Source organism: Neurospora tetraspora, assembly GCF_033439725.1.
Source record: "Neurospora tetraspora strain CBS 560.94 chromosome Unknown B0H65scaffold_1, whole genome shotgun sequence".
NCBI classification, from domain to species: domain Eukaryota; kingdom Fungi; phylum Ascomycota; class Sordariomycetes; order Sordariales; family Sordariaceae; genus Neurospora; species Neurospora tetraspora.
Window position 1 is genome coordinate 4,316,719 of NW_026944383.1, and position 21,789 is coordinate 4,338,507.

At 52.8% G+C, this 21,789-nt stretch overlaps 8 protein-coding genes across 8 annotated transcripts; 5 read left to right on the top strand and 3 right to left on the bottom strand.

Annotated features, from left to right (window-relative positions):
* Positions 1-2,451: 2,451 nt before the first annotated feature.
* On the top strand, positions 2,452-3,479 carry B0H65DRAFT_563770 (glycoside hydrolase; the record flags this gene model as incomplete). The annotated part of the gene is made up of 2 exons (XM_062830237.1): positions 2,452-3,338; positions 3,405-3,479. Exons 1-2 carry the CDS (start codon positions 2,691-2,693, stop codon positions 3,477-3,479), a joined length of 723 nt encoding a protein of 240 aa, XP_062686582.1. The 5' UTR covers positions 2,452-2,690.
* On the bottom strand, positions 3,470-5,906 carry B0H65DRAFT_515812 (regulator of chromosome condensation 1/beta-lactamase-inhibitor protein II). Its single transcript, XM_062828659.1, has 2 exons — positions 4,970-5,906; positions 3,470-4,891 (listed from the first exon to the last, which is right to left on the bottom strand). The coding sequence occupies exons 1-2, from the start codon at positions 5,471-5,473 to the stop codon at positions 3,704-3,706; spliced, it is 1,692 nt and encodes a 563-aa protein (XP_062686583.1). The 5' UTR covers positions 5,474-5,906; the 3' UTR covers positions 3,470-3,703.
* A 321-nt stretch (positions 5,907-6,227) lies between these two features.
* On the top strand, positions 6,228-7,937 carry B0H65DRAFT_515814 (putative nicotinate-nucleotide pyrophosphorylase). The gene is made up of 2 exons (XM_062828660.1): positions 6,228-7,493; positions 7,548-7,937. Exons 1-2 carry the CDS (start codon positions 6,677-6,679, stop codon positions 7,652-7,654), a joined length of 924 nt encoding a protein of 307 aa, XP_062686584.1. The 5' UTR covers positions 6,228-6,676; the 3' UTR covers positions 7,655-7,937.
* A 149-nt stretch (positions 7,938-8,086) lies between these two features.
* Positions 8,087-10,207, top strand: B0H65DRAFT_584920 (DHS-like NAD/FAD-binding domain-containing protein). The gene is made up of 2 exons (XM_062830910.1): positions 8,087-8,718; positions 8,781-10,207. Exons 1-2 carry the CDS (start codon positions 8,568-8,570, stop codon positions 9,758-9,760), a joined length of 1,131 nt encoding a protein of 376 aa, XP_062686585.1. The 5' UTR covers positions 8,087-8,567; the 3' UTR covers positions 9,761-10,207.
* Positions 10,208-10,777: 570 nt separating this feature from the next.
* B0H65DRAFT_584921 (uncharacterized protein) lies at positions 10,778-12,091 on the top strand (the record flags this gene model as incomplete). The annotated part of the gene is made up of 2 exons (XM_062830911.1): positions 10,778-11,862; positions 11,944-12,091. 2 exons carry the CDS (start codon positions 10,778-10,780, stop codon positions 12,089-12,091), a joined length of 1,233 nt encoding a protein of 410 aa, XP_062686586.1.
* A 3,459-nt stretch (positions 12,092-15,550) lies between these two features.
* On the top strand, positions 15,551-16,375 carry B0H65DRAFT_505157 (uncharacterized protein; the record flags this gene model as incomplete). The annotated part of the gene is made up of 2 exons (XM_062827971.1): positions 15,551-16,019; positions 16,080-16,375. 2 exons carry the CDS (start codon positions 15,551-15,553, stop codon positions 16,373-16,375), a joined length of 765 nt encoding a protein of 254 aa, XP_062686587.1.
* A 1,600-nt stretch (positions 16,376-17,975) lies between these two features.
* On the bottom strand, positions 17,976-20,563 carry B0H65DRAFT_451184 (multicopper oxidase-domain-containing protein). The gene is made up of 3 exons (XM_062826039.1): positions 20,006-20,563; positions 18,568-19,938; positions 17,976-18,471 (listed from the first exon to the last, which is right to left on the bottom strand). The coding sequence occupies exons 1-3, from the start codon at positions 20,089-20,091 to the stop codon at positions 18,114-18,116; spliced, it is 1,815 nt and encodes a 604-aa protein (XP_062686588.1). The 5' UTR covers positions 20,092-20,563; the 3' UTR covers positions 17,976-18,113.
* B0H65DRAFT_451185 (uncharacterized protein) lies at positions 20,542-21,258 on the bottom strand. The gene has a single exon (XM_062826040.1). It carries the CDS (start codon positions 21,024-21,026, stop codon positions 20,736-20,738), a length of 291 nt encoding a protein of 96 aa, XP_062686589.1. The 5' UTR covers positions 21,027-21,258; the 3' UTR covers positions 20,542-20,735.
* Positions 21,259-21,789: the final 531 nt, after the last annotated feature.

The window sequence follows — 21,789 nt, forward strand, 5'->3', positions numbered from 1 at the left end:
GAAACACCAGAGTTTGACAAGCCCCTCGTTCCGTAGGTTGATGTCTGGCCGTCCTTAGGTTCCAGGTATTGGTGGCCGTGGGTATTTCCAGAACGAGTCCGGTCCCGAAAGGTTCCAGGTTTGCGACGATATCGGGGGTCGTGACGTACCTGAAAGATTGTTTGAAAAATTCTAGACTCCTTGGCGAAGCGTTCCTTCCTTTCCTGCTGCTAAAATGAAGTGGGAGTCAGTTTGTAAGTTTCCACTTCCATCCGACTGAAATGACAACTTGGCAAAGAGGGGGGAAAGTGGAAGGGAAAGAGGAAAGGGTGTCGCAAACACTGACGGATTTGGTAGGAGTTGCACCCTTTCACGTCCACTTCACTCAGCTATGGATCCCGTCCAACTGAACTTGAAGTGAAGGGTCAATGTTGAATGGAAAAGAGGGAAGATTGCCAGTGTGCACCACCAAGAGGAAACGTTGACTGAGTGCCGGTGGTATTAGCGTGTAACTCGCAAGTAGTCGCACAATAGCCGTTCGTGCCTTCCCAGCCCGTTCTTGACAGTGTACGGGTTGATCATCTATGACACAGGTCTGAATCCATCGTTCGATCTCGTCTCCCCAACGCCACTCTGGACACCTTGAACAGGGAGGAATCGCGACAGAAACGGACAGATGGAGGAAACGAATGCGGCGATAAACAAGAGAAGTGAACAGAACTGAACCTTTTATCGTCGACGCGATGGCATACTGACCGGTCACAATACAATGGATTTCCCAACCAACACGAGCAAAGGGCAAAAAAGCATTCCCATCTCAGTCAGTCGCCCGTTTTAAGAGACCAGCGTTGGAGGAAACACGAGCAAACCACTGGAATGCAAACAACACCACAGCCCTTCCTCTTTGTTTCGCCATTCTGAAACCTCAAAACCATGCTATGTGCAACTATCCGCCCGTCTCGGCTCACAGAGTACCTTTACCCCATGAAATCTATGATTGAAGAAAAGAGAGGGAGAGACGGATGGGCAATCAGTGAAGAAAAGCTCAAGTGACTGACGACAGGATATCCCCCTGAGACATGTCGTGACCAACTCGGAAACCAGCCAAAGCGTCATCACGCTTGAGATGAAGGACAAGGTAAGCTGGTAAACTGAACATTGAATGAAACATTAAAGACATCCTTGGAGATAATGGCAGATCTGTTAGCGTGGTTTCCCGTATCGTAACGACCACATCGCAATGTTAACATGCAAGACGAGACGGAGTCAACAATGTTGTTGATTGTGGATGACGGACACTGCGAATCGGCTCCTTCCGAGATTGAACCCTGACAAGAGCCTCCGCGCAGCTGTCAAAAGCCCCCTGTCCAAGTGTCAAGGAGGCAAGGGGGCGCCAAGGCTTGGCGTAACCCTGAGTGAAAAATGGAGCCGAAAGCGCTCAACGCACGGATCACCATCTTGGTTTTAAGGTTCCCGAGAATCCATCTGCCAAGCAAACCTCCGATTCCATATCGGGTCTTCCAACATCGGTCATCCTCCTCCGGGACGGGAGAAGGCCATCGTCACATCACACCTCAGGAGCAAGTGATCAACACTGCGGTCGAGGGACAGCTACCCGGTATTCCGCACCTTGGTTCGCTTCGTGGTCCATGGTTGCATTTTCGGATGTGGTTCTGATCTCTGCGAGTCGCATACTCGGCCGTCACCATTGACCTGCCACTGCTCAGCTTCACTTGACCCGGATCAAGACCAAGCAAATCTAATACATACAAAGCCTCAACGTCCAAAATCCTTCCGTGATACCGACAACGATGGAATGAGTGCCGTGACCGCCTTGTTGTCGTCTGGCTTCGATGCCTGTCAGCCAGTTTCTTCTACCGAAGACTTCCTGTCTTGCCCACGACGACCCGCCTCCTAATCTATCGGCCTCCTTTATCCTGAATAACCTGGCTCATATCATTGGCCCTGGGTGTCCTATACCCCCATTCTTCAATATAATCTTCCAAGAGTCTTCCATCAACGCTGTGCCACCGCCAATCAGCCAACCCCAGATTATTTCCCCGGACCCCACGACGCCGCGCAGACGCCATTCTCTAGGATATGATACATGTCATTTACAGCTGGTCAGCCATCAAGGAGTGCGATCATCCATCTACATAACCCAATCAGTCATCCTCGGTGGTTCTTTGACTAACACCTTAGCCTACCTTCCATGTAGCTCCTCCACCACTGATTCCTGAAAATGGAAGCTCCATCAAGCTTCACTTACCACCCACCTCCCTCCGTTTAATTTATTCCAACCCTCGTTAATGCCACTCCAGTCTCCTCAAGTCTCCGTCGGACCGCTAGCCGTGGGCACGCATTGAGCTATTGCTATGGCTGCCCAATGTCACGAGAACATAATCTCTTTCCCTGGATATTACGTGCCGTGGAAGTTTTGTCATCATCATGGAGTCCGGGTGTGGCTTGGAAAATTATGCGGGACGGAGAGGAAGTGCCGATGGATACCAAGGAAGTTCAGCGTCGCCCAATCTATCTTGTCCCGGACTCCGGGACGCATTACACTGTCTGGCAGTGTCGCTGGGAAAGGAGGGAACAGGTATAAGAGGCAGAGGCATCTCACTCCTTCTGGCTCGCTTCCCGTTACCCACTCATCACTCACGACCACTGTCAACAATCACAGGCGAACATACCCTTGACAGCCAGCCATCATGCGCTTCGACCTTCTTGCTCTCTCGGCCTTCGCGCCGCTCGTTGCCGCCCACGGTGCCGTAACCAGCTATATCATCGGCGGCACTACCTACCCAGGCTATGAAGGCTTCTCCCCTGCCAACTCCCCCAAGACCATCCAGTTCCAATGGCCCAACTACGATCCGACCATGACCGTCTCCGACGCCAAGATGCGCTGCAACGGCGGCACCTCCGCCCAGCTGAGCGCCACCGTGCAAGCCGGGTCTAACGTCACCGCCGTCTGGAAGCAATGGACGCACGAGCAAGGTCCTGTTCAGGTGTGGTTGTTCAAGTGCCCCGGTGCCTTTGGTTCGTCCTGCAAGGGCGACGGAAAAGGCTGGTTCAAGATCGATGAGATGGGCATGTGGGGAGGCAAGCTGAACAGCGCGAACTGGGGAACTGCGTTGATTGTGAAGAACCTCAAGTGGAGCAGCGAGATTCCAAGGAACCTGGCACCCGGGAACTACCTGATCAGGCATGAGCTGTTGGCCCTGCACCAGGCCAATACGCCGCAGTTTTATGCCGAGTGTGCGCAGATTGTGGTCCAGGGTTCGGGCAGTGCGGTTCCGCCGAGCGACTATCTGTATTCGATCCCGACCTATGCGCCGCAGAATGATCCTGGCGTCACGGTATGTTCTAGAAGCCGAACCTGATTGGAAGTTTTGGGCATGAAGAAGCTAACGCGAGACATCAAGGTCGATATCTACTCGAGCAAGGCCACGACATATACCCCTCCCGGTGGTCGCGTTTGGTCCGGATTCCAGTTCTAAAAGAACTGGGCGTAGCTGGATGGCCCAGCAGTGGCGATCCAAATGATCATGATTAAGTGCAAGTGCCTCACCAGCATCCTAGGGTTGATATGTAGGGTCTATTATCCAACAAAGTCTATATATAGTACATACAAGTAGCACAGCGGGTACATAATGATAAACCCTCGAGAAAAAACTGACGCCCTGTCTAAGACGCTGGAGCTACAGCCGCTGGGCCATCTACATTAATCCCCCCCAACTTCGACCTCCTCTTCATTGAACTCCGGCTCCTCTACTTCAATATCGCCTTGGTTCCCACCATCTCCGACTCGGGAACGTCCCTTCGCAAACCCCAACACGCTGTACCTCGCACCCGCCCCAACGTAGATAGTTCTCCTCCCACTCAAATCACTTGCAGACGCGTCAATTCCAGGTTCAAGAAGAAAGCGCTGAAGCAGGGTTGGACGGTCGATAACATCACCGGTGGGAGGTGGCACGCCGCACTGATTATGTGCATTGCTACCCCAGACGTAAATCTTCCCTTCCTGATCGACTGCGATGCTATGTTGTCTGCCCGTCGCCACCTGATTCCATCTACGATGCTCCCAGAAGTAGTGCCACTCGGCAAACTGCGGAGCCTGCCCATAATTATTCCCCGGCGGAACGGCGGGAATCACCGGCTCATTGTTTTCGTTCACCCGCCCCATGGCGGTCGGCACTTCATGTTCGTCCCCCCACGTTTCCCCCCACCCGTTCCGCCGGATCGCGAGCCCGTATCGGAAGGCCCCGGAAATCGCCTTGATCGCCGACTCCGGCTCGTCATCGGCGTGCCCGATCCCGCTCAGCCACGGCGCCTCCGTCGGGTACAGGACAACCCTCGCGCGCCCGTTTGGCACATCCGGATGCTCGGGCGTTGCCACGAAGGCGGCTTTCGACAGAGGAAGCGTCGTCTGCATGTCGTCATTCTGTCCCCAAACGTAACACAACTGCTCCTTCTTGCGGCTCCCGCGCGTAAGCGGCTTCGTTACCGCAAAGCTGAAGTTGGCGCCGCAGGCCACGTACCGGATGTTCGTCAGGTTGGCCACCAAACCCGGCGCAAACGGGTGGTTCATGTTGCCGTAGGGATCGTGGGGGTGGCCCGGGCGGGGGTCTCGTATGTCGGCGCGGCGAGGCGAGAAGCGCCGGCCCAGGATTTCCATGTCCGGAGCACCCCACGAGTAGACGAGCCCCGATTTGGAAAGGGCCAGCACGTGGTTGGAGCCGCATGCGATCTGGATGATTTGTGGGTTGTCCGTGCCGGGGAAGCGGATCTTCAGGGGCGACTGTTGGTTGCGCCGTGCCCGTTGTTCGGCCCACTCCATCTGGTTGGGGTGGAAGGCGTAGAAGTGGTGTACGTGGTGGAAGCCGATGAAGTCGTTCTCGCCGATGTAGTACTGTTGTGCGGGGGAAAGATGAGGTTAGTTAATGTTGCTGGAGATGAAGGAGGGCGGGGAAAGACAAAAAAGACATACCTCGAAAGCACCCCATCCATAGACCTGACCCGTTTCGGTCAAGGCAAAGGAGGCATAATCGGTCACGGCCACCTGAGTGAAGACGGTGCCGCGTTTGATGGCGATCCAGTTGATATTGCGAGGTGTTTGCAGAATAAAAGGGACTCTCCGTCCTTCTGGTGAGTTTGGATTCGGGTCCACGGGCTGAACCGTATACCAAGGCACCCACCTGCCGTCGTCGAGCTTGACCCGGTCCGTTACCCGGCCGAGGGCACCGTGCTCGTTCGAGCCCCAGGACAGGACCCGGTTATCGGCCGTGAGCGCTAAGCCGTGGTTGTTACCCACGGCTATAGCAACGGTTTGGTTATACTCGCTTAGATCAATGTTTCGCGTCGGCTGTTGAACGACCGTGCGGATTCTATAATCGGGACCCATGCACAGCTGACCTTCGTCGTTGGCCCCCATGATGTAGACGTCCATTGCCTCCCTAGGGGCGCGGTTGATGATTTCTGGTTGTGGAGGCATCTTGGCTAAGTGTGTTTCTTTCACTCAAATGTGATCTTTGTAGTGTCGCTGTTCGATGAACACCATGGCTATGGCATCAGGGGTTTTTACACCTACTTATGCTGTACAGAATTTCGTGATGGCCAAGGTCGTCAAGTACCGAGTAGAGATCAAACAATGGCACCTCAACCGAACATCTCGAAAGAGGGTTCTCGAGGCGGCATTGTTCAACCCATTTTTAGTAACCGAGTCCATTGTGCTAGCCCGGGACTGAAGCCCATCTTTGTCTCGGCTCTTTCATGAGCCCGCTTTGTGGTGAGAATGTCATTGTATGGTATTCTGAGCTTTGTTCCCTGTATTTTGAGTATTAGACGGGATTCTGGAAGGCCTCTTAACAGTTGAGTATGATTCGGGGAAGAATGTCGGATTGTAGCGCGGATGGTTGATGAGTGGCTACGGAAGAGTTGAGGAGGAAGCTTGTTGATGTTGATGCCAAATTCTCCCAGCGTGTATCTATCCTTGTTAGTGTGGGACAACCACCTCGCCATCTGGAAACCGAGGACACGTATAGTAAAACAAGACTAAAAGACGATCACAGAAAATAGAACTAGATTAACGCTCATAACTAGTATTGATATACACTCCGGGCTCCATTGAAAAGACTTCCAGCGTTATCAGACGTTGAGGCTGCAATGAGTGGAAGAACCGGGCTAACATCCAGACCACCACCGCAATTGCCTGTACCCATGCGGATCATACGGGTTGCATTCACGGGTTAGGGTTAACAGAGCAACCCCTCCTTCCCGTCAGAGGCCCCAAAATTGCGCGGCCCGGCAGCGGACCCTTCTGGGGAAACCAACGTCATCGTCTCAAGTTCACAATCCAGAACGACTTCATTCTCGATATCTGTAAGTGCACACCTCACATTGGCCCGGAAGTAATTTCGCACCATCCCCCTCTTTTCCAACCACTGCCGAACTGTGTGTTTCGGACCTGCTCCGGCCCATCGAGACCTAGCAGCGGCCAGCGGGTATTATCGGAGCTGCACCGGCGTGTCTTCCGTGCATCTGATCCCGCCACCTTAAGTGGCCTCTCACAAGTGTGACTAAGACCTGGACTGCCTCTATCAAAATAACTTTTGCAGCCATCGAATTACATCCCCAAAAAACAACCACTCACCAATTGCAGATCCAGGACTCGACGCAACCAAAATAATCGCCCATCATGATTGACATGGCTCTCGACCACGGCTCGCTCGAGCATATCCTCCCCGTCTCGTGGAAGTCCCAAATAACAGCCTGGCTCGCCGAGGACACCCCTTCGTTCGACGTCGGCGGCTTCGTCGTCGGCGACGCGCCGCGCACCGCCACTCTCTGGGGCAAGTCACAGGGTATCCTGGCCGGCGTGCCCTTTTTCAACGAGGTGTTCAAGCAGTGCGGCTGCACCGTCGAGTGGCACGCGAACGAGGGCTGCCACGTCGAGACTCACGGCGGAAAGAAGGCTTTGGCGACGGTGAGCGGCCCCGCGCGCGGCCTGCTCGAGGGCGAGCGTGTGGCCCTCAACATCCTGGCCCGCTGCTCCGGCGTGGCCACCCAGAGCCGGCGCCTGCTGGTGAACCTGCGCAGTGCCGGGTACAAGGGCATCGTGGCGGGTACTAGGAAGACCACTCCCGGATTCCGCCTTGTCGAGAAGTACGGCATGCTCGTCGGAGGAGCCGACACCCACCGCATGGATCTCAGCACGATGACCATGCTCAAGGACAACCATGTGTGGAGCCGCGGCAGCATTACCGAGGCTGTCAAGGCGGCCAAGGCGGCTGGTGGCTTCAGCCTCAAGATCGAGGTTGAGGTGCAGAGTGAGGAGGAGGCCGACGAGGCGATTGCTGCCGGTGCCGACATCATCATGCTGGACAACTTCACTGGTGAGGGCGTCAGGGTGGCGGCTCGCAGCCTGAAGGAGAGGTGGGCCGGCAAGCAGCAGTTCCTGCTTGAGGTTTCCGGTGGTTTGACTGCCGACAATGCCGAGTCCTACATCTGCCACGGTAAGGTTGCCGAAAGATCATTCATGGGTAGCAATGTTGCTGACAGGAGGTTAGATATCGATATCCTTTCGACAAGCTCCATCCACCAGGGTGTACCGCACGTCGACTTTTCGCTCAAGATCAACGTTGACAAGGGCACCGGCCCTGAGATTTCGAGCTAAAAAACCATGTAATGAGTTTTTGAGTGTACGAGTTATTGGTATGATACTTCAAGAGTCAGGCATGTAGTTATGCCCGACGTTGATGAGCTGGCTGTGATAGGCCAATTCGACCACTGTGCGTGATGCGAACTCGGAGGAACTGGAGTCGCACAACAGGAGAAGAACTCCAACCGCGTGTTATCAAAAATGTCATAGACAGACGTTCAGTAATCATATTACATCTGGTGTGTACACTACTGCTTTCCGCATTTCCAGTTTCTTAATGGTATCATTGTGGCCGCTGAATTGCTGTGCCTGTGGGCTGCACCATTAAAGTGCAGGGTAAGTGACAAAATCTGGCCCTGCTCGAGAAGGATTGCCCAGTCCTCACCATTTGGTAGGGCTGTGGTTGCCTGCTAGAGGCGCCGTGTCCCCACTATTCCCCGCTGTCAGAGATTGCAACCCGACCGGTCTACGGCGATAAGAGGTCCCCGCCCCGCCCCGTGCCGGACCATTCGTTTCGGGACCTGACAAACCCGCCAGTGGATGATGTAACCAAGTCCAGGCCCGACGTCCACTGTAACCTCAGCTGGAGCCTCATCTTCACCTTTTCCACCAACAATCATTTGAATCTCATTTCATCATCTGTTTTTATTCTATTCACATTCATTCCAAGGCGAATCAACACGCTCAGTCTCATCCAAGTTACACATCCGTTTCTACAAGACATCGACCGTTTGCTCATATCTCAAACTCTTATCGCCGAAAATCCGTCAAAATAGGCCGACACGGGGATCACGGCCTCAGCGCCAAAGGAACACTTGCAGACTACGAAAACGACGACGATTTTGTCGGCTTTGACGATTTTGCCGTCGGCGGGAAAACCCAAAAGAAACCCAAGAAGCCCAAAAAGCCAAAGAAGCCACGAAGGAAAATGGGTCAAGAATTTTCTGCCGTTCCTGAATCGACCAAGCCTGAGAACCTCTCAGAGCGCAGCCTGCCCGCGGTCGCCGACTACATCAAGTCCGGCAAAGCTCGCAAGGTTGTTGTCTTGACGGGCGCGGGTATTTCGACTGCTGCTGGCAGTAAGTTTTGTTCTCAATATTGCCAAGTAACATACAACATTTTTGCTCACCCGCGTTTGCAGTTCCCGACTTCCGCTCTCCCGAGACTGGTCTCTACGCCAACTTGGCCGCCCTGGACCTTGAGGAGCCCGAAGATGTTTTCAGCTTGCCCTTTTTCAAGGAAAACCCAAAGCCATTCTACGTACTCGCCAAGGACCTTTACCCAGGCAAATTCCACCCTACCATCTCGCATGTCTTCATCAGCCTCCTGGCCACCAAGGGCCTACTGTACCAGCTCTTCACGCAAAACATTGACTGCCTGGAGCGCGCCGCCGGTGTCCCTGCCGACCTGATCGTCGAGGCCCACGGCAGCTTCGCTTCCCAGCGCTGCATCGATTGCAAGACGCCCTATCCAGACGAGAAGATGCGCGAGCATGTCAGCCGTGCCGTAGTCCCCCACTGCGAGAAGTGCAACGGTCTGGTCAAGCCGGACATTGTCTTCTTCCACGAGAACCTTCCCTCTCTATTCTTCGACAGGAGGCACATGGCCGAGGAAGCCGATCTCGTCATCGTCCTCGGCACAAGCTTAACCGTCCATCCCTTCGCCGGTCTTCCCGATCTTGCCCCCGTCGAAGTCCCCCGCGTCTTGTTCAACATGGAACGCGTAGGGTCCCTGGGCTCTCAACCTGATGACGTCCTCGTCCTCGGAGACTGCGACACCGGCGTGCGGCAGCTGGCTGATGCGCTCGGGTGGCGCGAGGAATTGGAGGCTGAGTGGAGGAAGCTGGTAGGCAACGAGGAGGCGGACAGGCAACTGAAGGGTTCCTCGAAACGCCAGGTCGAGCTCCAGGATGAGGTCTCTCAGCTGGTTCATGACGTTGACAAGGTACTGCACGTGCATGATGTTAGCAGCGGCAGTTCTTCGCCTAGCCCGGAGGCTGTTGCGGAGAAGGAACCGATCGCGGCAACTCAGCAAGAAGTCCAGCAGAGTGGACCTGCCTCTGTTGAGGAGAGTGTTGAAACGACAACGGGGACAGAAGAGGTCAAGGTTTCCAGTGCTTGAAGGGAGGAAACGAACTGGCGCAGGCGCCAAGTAGGAGATGGCTTAAATTTAGGACGGTTGGGCCTCTGCGACTTGGATATGCGATTGTCATTTTGGGCTGCTTCCGCATCGCGGTGTTTGCAACCCGAAACGCTGTCACAGCAACGAACATCCAAATCAGCAAACAGTCGAAGGGAGATGGCCAATGACGGGATGGTCCGTTGAAGAAGTCGAATCCGACCGTACAATATTATGCTACGGCAAAGTATCAGCGACTGATGGCGTTGGTAGGGTATAGGGAATTGGGTATTGGGTATGAGAAGGGTTCGGGCTGGCGAGTTGGTTCGCCTGTATCACGCTAACTTGGTTTTACTGTTGTTCACAATCAAAATACCTGTTCATGGTGTTTGCTTACAATGATCATTCCTGCAAACTACTGGAATGGCATTCCAAATCCTCTGGAGACCCATCTTTGTTCTTTTGACTGTTCATGTCTGAGGCGCGGTCATCAACCCCCCCACCCCTATCAACACCACAGGCAACTGAAGCGCACATTCAAAAAGACCACATGCCTAGTGACCGATAGGCCACGAACTTGACCAGAGTAAGTCCTAATCTACCCTGCATAGAGGAGTAATGTTTCATCTGATATTACGACAGTTTCCCACTTCCATGTCCATGTTTTTAGTGTTATTCCATTGTTCGCTGATCAACATCTCCGCTCAGCAACTGCCACATGCATAACGCCAGCACTTTGCCCCAAGAACAGCTGTACTGTTTATTTACTAGGACCACTCTGCATCGTTTTCTGCTCGCAGATGGTGTGTTTGAGGGGTCGCGTACTGCACACTCGCATTGCGATATGCAACAGGCGAAGAACGCATATGATGCGTCGCGCCATGTATAAGAAACCGCCTCCCCCCTCAACTTCATCCATCATCATGTTTGAGTTGAGGCTTGTTTCCAAATCAACACCAGCCAAGCACAGCACGATTGTTGACCCAGAACTACGTCCACAACGTCGCCTCAAAGACCATAATGTTTTCATCCTCCAACCGCCATAACGCGGCAGAACCAAGCTACGCCGACGTCTGGGAGGACACTGAGACGGAATCGTGTGGCAGCCCGCTGCCTCGTGTGATGAGCTTCTCTCGTCGGCCGACATCGGAATTCAACCGTCCCAAACGAGGCATATCAGCTATCGCCAGACTTGTTGCGGCAGAGAGAAAACAGTTCAACCCAAATTCGAAGCCTTCTCTCTTGACCGCGTTGCTCAAGCCCTCTACAATCGTCCAACCGCTCGTCTCACCTACGACCACGAAGGACCCCATAATCTTTCCGACTAACAAACCTGGAACAACAAGGATTAGTCGGGGCCTCGAGTCTCTTCGAAGTTTTCAAGACCTTGGGACATCGACGGCCTCCAACGCTCCCATCCCTGCCGAAATCCAAGTTGCTGAAGCGCCTTCAGCGTCCTCGACAAACACCCGCGAGGAGCATGACCTCTCACCACCATCTCCCCCAGCGTCACTCATTGCTGAACCCTTTGACCCTCAAGAGTACCAGTACGACAAAAGGTACCGCCCAAGCATCCCTTGCCATCAACACCAGTGGCATCCCATCCGCGAGTCCCAACCGGTATACTACGCCTTCCCCGCCTACTGCCCACGAGAGCCGCCGTCCCAGGAATCCCCTTTCCTGGCACCCTCTCTGTCCAATTCGTCATCACCACAGAAAGAATGTACCCACACCCGCTCTGACAGCGCTATCGCTGGAATCCCTCTCGGAGCTCACCACCCTGAAGCTGAAGCCAGCACCGGAGCCATAACTATAGCCGGAACCGCAACAGCCACGCTCCCCCCGCCTATCCTTCGTTCACCCACTTCGCCGACTTCACTCTTGATCTCATGGACCGCCAACGTCGACGCCTACCCCGACCCCCCCGACCCCGACCCCGACCAAATCAACCCCTCATCTCCTGCATCCCCCTCAGCAAAAACTGCAGCAGCCCCCGCCTCCCCCTCTTACTGCACCCGCTGCGTCATACCCTTCACCTTCGACATTTCGTATCTTGACCAGGACGAAAGCTGGGAATGCTGTAACTGCGCTGCTAAGAACATCAAGTAGGAATTTCATTGTTCTAGGTGTAGGGGGCATGGGAAATGTGGGGGGTGTTGGGGATGTGAGGACGAGGATGCGAACAGGATGTGGATAGGGGAGCAGGATGGCATTGTGAGGGTGGTGCTGGGGAGGAACTTGATTTTGACGGAGTGGCTTGTTGGGGTGGAGGAGGAGGAGGAGGGGGCAGATGGGAAGGGAAAGGGGGCCATGGAGAGGGTGTACTGGTATTGAGGATGTTGGGTTGGAAAGTATTGAAAAATCGTGGGTCATGGGAGCTGGAGGAATTGGAGGATTTTTGGCGACCGCGTCATATTCTCTTTGCGACATGTTTTGGATGACAATGGTGTGTTGGCTTTGTAGGAAACAGGTCTTTGTGATACTTGGATTGCGTTGTTTTCCTTTTTCGAACAATGAAAGTGTTGGAAAGGACATTCAAACAAAGGGAATGGATATCTAATGGAGATCTATTGTAGCTGGATCACACAATAACTCGAGCAATAGGAATTCGTATTCACTTGAATAATTATCCACATTGAGGATACTGTTTATCTGTGCTGTAATATTCGTTTGAAGCATTGAACTGTTCCCATTGTCAGCGCATCTGTGATTCACAAGACCATTTCATCGGGTACCAAGACAGGTCCACCGCAATCTAGGGGTTCTATTCACGCTGACTTTATGTAGAAAAACACCTTCAAATGTGGTGAAGAGGCCTCTGAGCAACGGTTGACGCACCTCTTCTGACCGTTGGCCTGCGTGATGTGATCATGCCCATCAGGTATCCTCGCCGGATCCGAGGATCTGGTATATCAGCCGTGGAAATCTCGGCTCTGGTACGACCGAGTAATCCTCTCTTCACGTTCTACATCGAACTCGCGTCATATTTCGCTCTAAGACCCAAATATTAGCACGATCCCAACACTCCGCAACTGACAGCCGGCACCACTTCGCCCCCACGAAGAAGTCTCAAAAAAAAAAAAAAAAAAAAAAAAAAAAAGAGGTTCGAGCCGAAAATGTCCGAAACAGGTTGGATATGCTGCAACTGCCAAACCAGCAACTCGTACTAGGAGCACTTGTGCCGGTTCTGCAGGATCCATACCAAATGCACCCGCTGTAGCAAGTACACGTCTACCGAGGCGTCCGTGATCGCATCTTGGGGCTATCCGCGGGGGTGGGTTGCTGAAACTCGGAGTAGCGGTTCTACGTCCGGAGGAGTGCAGCAGCATGCGGGAGGGCAAGGGTTGCTTTCTAGGGCGCTCGCTAGTGAGCGGTCTCACAGTGGCGCGAAGAAGGCATCGAGGAGGAAGTGAAGAGAGGGTATGCTGGTAGCTGTTAATTCACCAAGGCCGATCGTGGGTGGCAACCTGAGTTGGCTTTGTAGGAACCGGAGATTTGGGGGGACTGAAGGAATGGGAAGCATCTTACACGGTACCGTAGCGCGAAAATGGGGAGAGCGTGAAGCTTTGTGTTGTTAGGGCAACTAGCCTTTGCATAGAAAATGGGTTTTGCGCGAGGAGACTTCTGATAATCTGAATGGTCAAATTATTTCCTATCCTATATCGGTGTTCTGAAATGAAAGTCCAAAGTCCACCGGTTGGTGGTTCCTTCCCGAGACCCAAGTTCCCAAGACCCAAGTTCACGATAGTTCTTTCTCAAAACCAACGCTCCCATCATATCAACGAAATCCTTTTACATCCTTTCGATCAGTTGGGTCAGAGATTCAATAGTTTTCGTCGCTCTTTTTGTTGCTGGTTCGATTCCGCTGGCGGCCGTACATAACCAATTGAGGCAACCAACCCCATTCACGTTGTAATGATGATTCGAAATAATGAAGCTCCTCACTCGTCGTTTGAAGAAAGTATCTGTTTCTCTTTATCAGGCCATCTCCCTGTGATAGCGGCCGTTCATCGGGTATCAAGTCATGATATCCAAACAAAACGTGGGGACTCTTCAGCCTGACTTCGAGTTGCGAACGCTTCTAGATACGGGTTGGAGACAACCTAGCGGTGGTTGACACACCATTCCGACAATGGACCACCAAATGATGCGATGCTGAAGATACTTGCTTCTACTCTGGTGTCGACCATCATGTATATCAACCATGGATTCCCCTCCTCTGTACGGCCTAATCGCTCTCCATCTGCATCGTATATCACTCTCCAGCCGTGACATAGTATTTGGCACCAACACCTCAAAGATATCTCAAACCGACACGTCACGAAGCAATAAGCGAACCAGCCAAGTCGATAGGAACCAAGTCACCCAAGAAATCAGGAATAAAAATCAATCCCGAGTCCAAAATGGCCTGGGAATGCTGCAACTGCAAAACCAACAACACGTCCTAGGAAGGCCTGTGCTGGTTCTGCAAGATCCATATGAAGTGCAACGACTGCGGAGCGGGCACTTCGTCGCGTAAGCCAAAGTGTGCGAGTGCGGCGGTGGCTGTCGGCAATGGTCATCGTCGGCGATCGTCGGTTATCGGCGGCGGGGGTGGGTGGACTACCACTGCTGCTATGGGGGCGAAAGAGAGTGTTGGTTCCGGTGGCCATGAGCGACGTGCAGGAAAGAAGAGTCACCACGCTGAGGAGTGCAGGAAGTTACCACTGTGGCTCCTTTGCCGTTGGAATATGACGGGGATAGGGATAAGGAGACGTGGAGGAACGAAAAGCGTGGGTGGAAATGTCTTGAGATGGGCTTTCTCGTCGATGACCGACATGATTGAGGTATGCAGCTTAGAATTTGAGCGTGTGGTAGGAAGTTTGACAGGAGAATGTTGAAACATGGCCAACATTTTTTTTTTCCCCCGGGAGGAAATACGATCAGGATGGCAGCTCGGGAAAGAGGGAGGGCGGAACTTGAGAGTCTTGCTATAGATTTATTCCTGCATAGCCCCATGCTTTGCAGCTATAAAACCCTTTCACCGAGCCTCAGTGCATGTGCATAATGGCTGTACTGTTTTGCGTTTATGCCGGAGTTCGAGTGAGTTGTAAATTTCTTTCTCATTCCCACCCACGTGGCGAACAACGCACATGGAAGGAAACCAGGTAGACCGAGAACAACGATGCAAAAAATACCTGTACCGGCCATTTTACTCATGAACTTGAGAGGCAGTACGCGTTGGCAAGATATTGCTGATTTTCTCATCATGTGAACTTGGTCCGAAACGCGCAGCTGGTTGGGTGTCAGGAGAAGCATACTCCGGAGGAGAAAATGTGTATATGTGCATCGCAGCTCGGACAGTAGCTCTCACAGCCGGAATTGCGTGATTGACCGATAGCATAGAGAAGATGCTTTCAAGAATTCTTCAAGGACTAGTATAAATAAAGCTCCTCTCCATTTCTCGAGAGTCCGTTTTTTTCTTCAGACATCCATCTCCCAGACATCTCGCCATTCTACCCTGACTCTCATCTTGTCTTCACGAGAACTTTATACACCTCTCCCTCATTCATATCACACGACAAAGATCGCTTCCAGCCAACAAAATACAGGTTTTCTTCCGAGCAGGGTCAGTTCGAAGCCGCTTTGCCATACAATGTTCAAAATTCTGACCGAGTTACTGTAGGGGAATACCGCGGATCAACACAATTCTACCCAAGACCACAGCATCGACGAGCTATGCCCACCACAAGAACACGGTCACATAAGAAGAAGCTCCCAAAGAAGATGCCGGTTCCTGAAATCATTCTCGCCATGAGGCGTCTTAGCACCGGCGAGCACGCCCCTGTTTGGGAAGAGGAAGATCAGGACATGCATGATAGCGGCTGCGACACTGCTGATAAGCCCCGATCACTTCTGACCGAGGGGCTACGGAAGGAAAAAGAGAAGCCCATCACCACTAAGCTTGGACCTACTCTTCAAAATGGCCAGACCAGGAAACGGAAGCGAGTCACCTTTGCTGACGCCGCACCCGCTCCGGCCATGATTGCCCAAAATCACACGATGTCCATTATTGACAAGCTCGCCGAGGCGGAACCCAAAAAGAGACCGGGGCAGAACCCATTCACTGCCGTCGTTCCGGTCTATGCCGTGGCCATTGGCACTACGGGCAACTCCGACCCGAGGAAGCCCATGTTGAACAGCGAGGTTGGCATCAACGAACCTTCGGGTTCACAAAATCGCATGCTGTCCGACTTGATCAGGACCCTCGACCGCAAGAATGGTCGAAGAACCCGGAACGCCCAAAAACATTGGCAGTAGCCTTCCCCTAAGCATCAAGCAGAGTTGGACGCCGCAACATCTCTGCGAGACGTGCAGAAGAATCAGATGAAGAGAAAACGGGGCTCGGCTTCGGCTTCTACGGAGCCCGAGGTGAAGAAGACGAAATACACTCCTACCGATGATTCGGACGAGGAATCCCACAGCAAATGGCCCAAAATTCCCGGCCACATCTGGAAGGCCACCACCGCATTCCTCGCCAACACCGTCGACCACCTGCCATTCTACACTTCCCCCAAGGAAAAACAGTGGCAGGAAGCAACGCTCATGTGGCAGAGGAGTCAATCAAGAAACGCATGAGCGTCCCCAGCACGATCAGGAACGCCGAGTGCCCCTAACACATACCTTGGCTTCGCCGCGATTAATCCCAGGAAGACATCACGGCACAATGGAGGACAGGGAAAAAGAAGCAACTTCGGGACCCACACCTTACGACAGGAACGCTCTCCATTTCTTCCACCCCCGTCTACTCACTGACGGCGGCATTAGTTCGGAATACGCAGCTTTTATGCCAAGCTAGTGCCGCGGAGAGTTGAAACAAGCAATCTACCGCGACCGAAGGAAGGAAGGAAGGAAGGACGGAAGGAAGGAAGGACGGAAGGAAGGAAGGAACGGATCTCGTTGCTGCCCAACAGCAACGCTCGAGCTCGACATTCACACCACTACGGGACCGAAAGGTGAAGGAAGCAGGACATGGGAAACTGAACAGGAAAAGAGGGCGTTCAAGCTTTGGGCGATATCATGGTCATTTACAAGCAACATCACAGTTCATTTCGGTAACCTTGGGACTTTGGTTATACTTGGGAAGTTTGGAGTTGGGACACGCATTTGGCGGAAAGGCGATCGGTTCATGAAATTTGGCTGTACAGCCAGGTGGTCATTTGGGCACTTTGCATTGGTTACTAGCTACCTAGCCAAGAGGGCTTCAGCGATCGGGCAGTTGGGATATTTTATCCTATGGTGGCTTTGTACTTATTCTTGCTCTTTGACCATGCGGCTCATGATGAGACTCAGTTCCCTGAAGCAGCAGCGGAGAGCAAGAGATGGGTTGTGATTGGAAAACTGGGCATCAGCACAGCAATCTGGGAGGAGTTTGGATATGAATGAGTTTGGATTTGAACGACAAGGAATAAAGTTTGAATCTGTAATCAACGATACCGCGAAGTTCGTTCTCCATATGATGATGTCCAAAACTTTTGTGAAGCCTGAGGCAAAGCACGAAAAACAAAAAAATCACGTTCCCATCATGCTGGAACGGGGTCGTATTTTACCGTGTCAGGCAAACTCTCGCGAGAAGTTTCGAAGGCCTACTGATTTAGTTGAAGCTGTTGATGATTTAGATGGGGTGCGGACAGAAAAAGCGTCGATGCAAGATGGTGGTTGCAGGCAGGCGCTGGCGCGGGAGGTTTGGGGCCGTAATTACGAGGTATTACATATTACCGCATGCAGACAGAGGAGGAAAGAGCGATGCGGGACACTCCGGCATAACTCTGCATATAGATAACAACAGACATAAAAACCAAGATATCAGTAACTTGCATACGCCCGCATATTGATGATGTTCTTTTTGCATCTTTTGGGGGGTTGCTGCAGCTTTCAAATTGGTAGGCGTTTACCGTGACTTTCACCTTTTCGCCATATGCAACTTCGGCGTGTAAGAATTGTACCGCAGCGTTTTTTAGCCATCGCGACATGCAGTCCTGCGCCTCCTGATGTTGCATAACTGCAGCTCAAATGGCCCTGCATGTCCAACTCGGCAACAAGCTCTTCCGTTCGGAATCTCCTGCTCCAGCCACACTTCATATGTTCGAACACCTGGGAATGAATGGACCAGCAAACTATCAGCGTTCACAAACATTGAGAATAACCAAATCATCAAGCCATATTCAATCCAAAAGACCAGAAGAATTATGATTCAAACAAAAAGGGTATTAGAAATGTACCAAAACAAAAAGCCCAAACAAAGTACACCAAACTCCCATAACCAAATTACCTAGTTCGCTCCCAGCCATCATATCCTCCACCTTCCCTTCCCTCCTTATGACCCACTATCAATCTGATCAACAACGTTGATCTGGCTCCACGCATCCCACTCCCTACACACCTGCTCCATCTTCGGCGGCATCCCGCTCCCACCCCATCGCCTCCTCACCTCCTCCGGCTGAGTCACGAAGCTCGAGAAGAACCCTCCCGACGCATGCCACGCGATATGGCAATGGAACGCCCACACGCCCGGGTTCGTCGCGTCAAACTGCAGCACCAAGTGCCCCCAGGGTCTGACAATCTCGACGTCTCGTCGCACGGGGTTCGAAGGGCGGACAATCGTCTTGCCGTCCCAGTCGCCGGGGCCGGAGGAGAGGACGTAGAAGTTATACCCGTGGAGATGCATTGGGTGTCTGTGTTGCCATCATGGTTAGTCAGTTGATTGTCCAAACTCTCTCTGCTGTCAGAAAGGGGAAAGAGGAAAAAAAAAATAAAAAAAAAAATCTCACGTTCCAGGCCCCTTATTTAACACGACCAGCCTAACCGTCTTCGCCGCCCCAAAATCCCTCACATTCCACACCTCCGGGAAACTCATATTCCCTTTGACCACCATATCCAACGCCGGGTGATTATAATCCACCCTCGTACTCACACCACCGAACTTCCACAGAAAAACATCCGACGCGTTCCTGTACGCCTCGATCTTCATCTCCTTCGTCACCGCCGGCTCGCCCCTGACGGGAATCGGATAAAGCGGCTCCCTCTTATCCAAATCATCGCTCGCGCCACAATCCCTCTCCGGATCGCCCGCGTCTGCCCACGGTTGACTAGTCGGCGCTATGTCCGGGTCGGCTTGGTCGTAGTAAACGGCTGCTAGAGCGATAGGTTGCTTGGCGGCGGAGCACTTGGTCAGGTCGGAACGCATCCAAAAGGCAGACTTGGGGTCACTGCCAGCAGCGTTGGCGGTAACGAGGACATCGGCGCGCTGGCCGACAGCCAGGGAGATGGCGGTCACGTTGTAAGGCTTGACGGGGACGAAGTCATTCGCGATGACGGTCATGGTGTGGCCGTCAATGGAGAAGCGCTGGACGCCGTCGGCGCCGGAGTTCACGAGCCGGAGGCGGTGGGTCTTGCCGGTTTGGAACTTGAACTTGGAGATCCCCGCGTTGGGGGTGCAGGGGGTTTTGTCGCCCGCGGCGGCGGCGGCGTCGCAGTCAAAATTCATCTTGCCGTTGATAAGGTTATTGTCGGAGGGCACACGGGGCGAGCCACCGGGGGCGAGCATGTCTTTGATCAGATCGAAGTAAGGGCGGTGGTACCAGTCGCTAAGCATGACGGGGCCGAGGTCGATGTCGTACTTGGCCTGGGTGGGGCCGTGGACGACGATGGGACCGACGATGCCACCTGCGTATTGCGCTGAGTAGTGGGCGTGGTACCAGGAAGTGCCGTAGAGACTAGCTATGAACTCGTAGGTGTAACTTTTGCCGGGAGCGATGGGACATTGGGTGTCTCCCGGTGCGCCGTCGTCCCATGGAGTACCTTGTTGGAGGAAACCGTGCCAGTGGACTGATGTGCCCTCCTCCGGAGAAGAAATGTTGTTGAAGACATTGACGACAATCTTGTCACCCCAGTTCGCTTCGATCAGGGGCCCTGGAAAGGCGCCGTTGACTAGTAAGACGTCCCGTTGGTATCCATCCGGTGCAATGACTCCTCGGCTGATGACAAAGTCGTACGTCCTCACTGCTCCTGTTATAGGACACTCGGTGTATTGGTTGTTGCCCCAGTCGGTTAGGTTTCCCCATGGATATTGCCCATCTGGTGTTAGATTGCCCAAGAAAAATGCTAGAAGTGGAAAGAGAAACGTTCCCAGTCGTGATGAACTTGAACAAGATGACGTTAGTGGTCTTTTTCCTCATCAGGATTTTGTAGTAAGGAGTGAAAACATACCCATTTGTTTTCTCTTGGGTCAAGCTCGCGACAACACCTGTGAGTTTGGAGCTGACCTCTACTATGGCGCGTCCTATTACGCCCATGATGAAGATTAAAGGGAAGAAAAAGAAAATACCCTTTGTCCACCTTATAAGTACAACCGAGTTGTAGGAAGGAAGAGTATGGGTATGAGTGTCCAAGAAGGGCCGAGTATCCTCAACTACGAGGAACTACATCGTTACTACTTATACAAACCACCTTGGGAGACTACGACCGCAAGGGCCTACCACTTTGGCGCCATGACACAATGATCACCACAGGCCTAGTCCATGGCTGTCCCGACAAAACGCCCCGTAATGTGACCAGCACACTGGGGATAGGAAATAATACGCAGGGTGGATAGATCGCAGATGCAGTTTCGGTATCGACCCACTACCCAGATCGACATCTTCCGTGTCTGTTGCCCTGGTCGATGCAGTAAGATACACATCATCCCTGAGGACGATGATGACGGTCTGCCAAACGGAATCGTCAGGTACCATCCGGGAATCCAGCGTGGAAACTAACTTGATTTCCACAAATTCTGAGTAATAAAGATCAGCATTGTCCTTAAGCCATGTCACATAGAGTTGATGAGCTGTTCAGCTCAGCTGGACCAGCACACATAAATCAAGTCGGTGACCGCGGAGGCCAAGTAGTTTGCGGCATCGGATATAGCTGGACGAAACTCGCGAGATATTCGAGCTGTTCACCGCCAGGGATAGAAATCGAGAGACAGCTGTGTAAAGTGAAGACAACAGTCGGAGGTCCACCGCTCAAGTAGTTGGAATCCAAGTCTCCGGGAGTCTGGGGTAAGCGCTAGCGTTGAGATCGCCGCCAAGGGAACCGCGATCCAACGACCTCCAGGTGTTGAATTGTCGACGGTATGATTGGTACAGCTCACTGTTTCCCATTTTCCTGAACCGCGAGATGGCGAGCACTCCGTGATCGCTTGAAGAATGTTAACGATGATGAGAGGGGTGAAGCCACTGCTGGCCATGGCATTGAGCTATCATCTCGTAAAGTCTCCAGTAGTCGATCATGCAGTCAGCCTTCCTGAAAGGAAAGAGAGGATACTAGGTACTGACGCCCAAGCAGCGTACCGCACAGGCTCGCACGGGCTTGATGTGATTCTGTGAGGTCGAAAGTGCATACATGTATGTATACCGCATAATGCAACTCGTATTCCAGGACTGGCATAATCGTGCGGATCCTGTAGGGTTAAAGGTCTGCCAGTTGCGTTTGGCTGCATGTACGTGGCTGTAGAAGCAAATGGCAGAGCTAATACGAGTTGCGCGAGATTATACGGTATTGTGATGCAAGGGAATCGTCGGAGGCTCAATCACAACTATGATCGCCGGTGCAGGATGCAAGGAGCTGGTGAAACAGAACACAGCGCCAGAAAATGGAAAGGCTGTTGACGACCTTGAAAACCGCGAAGCATGGCTACGAATGCTGCCGAAACAATGGGACTGTTCGGTCCAGGCCCGTCAGCCAAAACGAATGAACCAATGAAATGTGACTGGCTTTAGTCTGGCTTTAGTCGATTAATGTTGACCTTACGCTTTATTCGAAGAGAGAGTCGCAGTGTTGCTAGGTCGACAAGTCCGGAGCACAGCTGGATGCATGCAGATGCAACAACACCCAGAAACCGACCCCTTTAAGACCGTGGCATGTCTAGAGGCTGGTATATTCATCTCGGAACGGATCTCAGCCTCTTTTGATGGGCACTTATTGCGGTTTCGAGCTACTGCTGTTGTCGA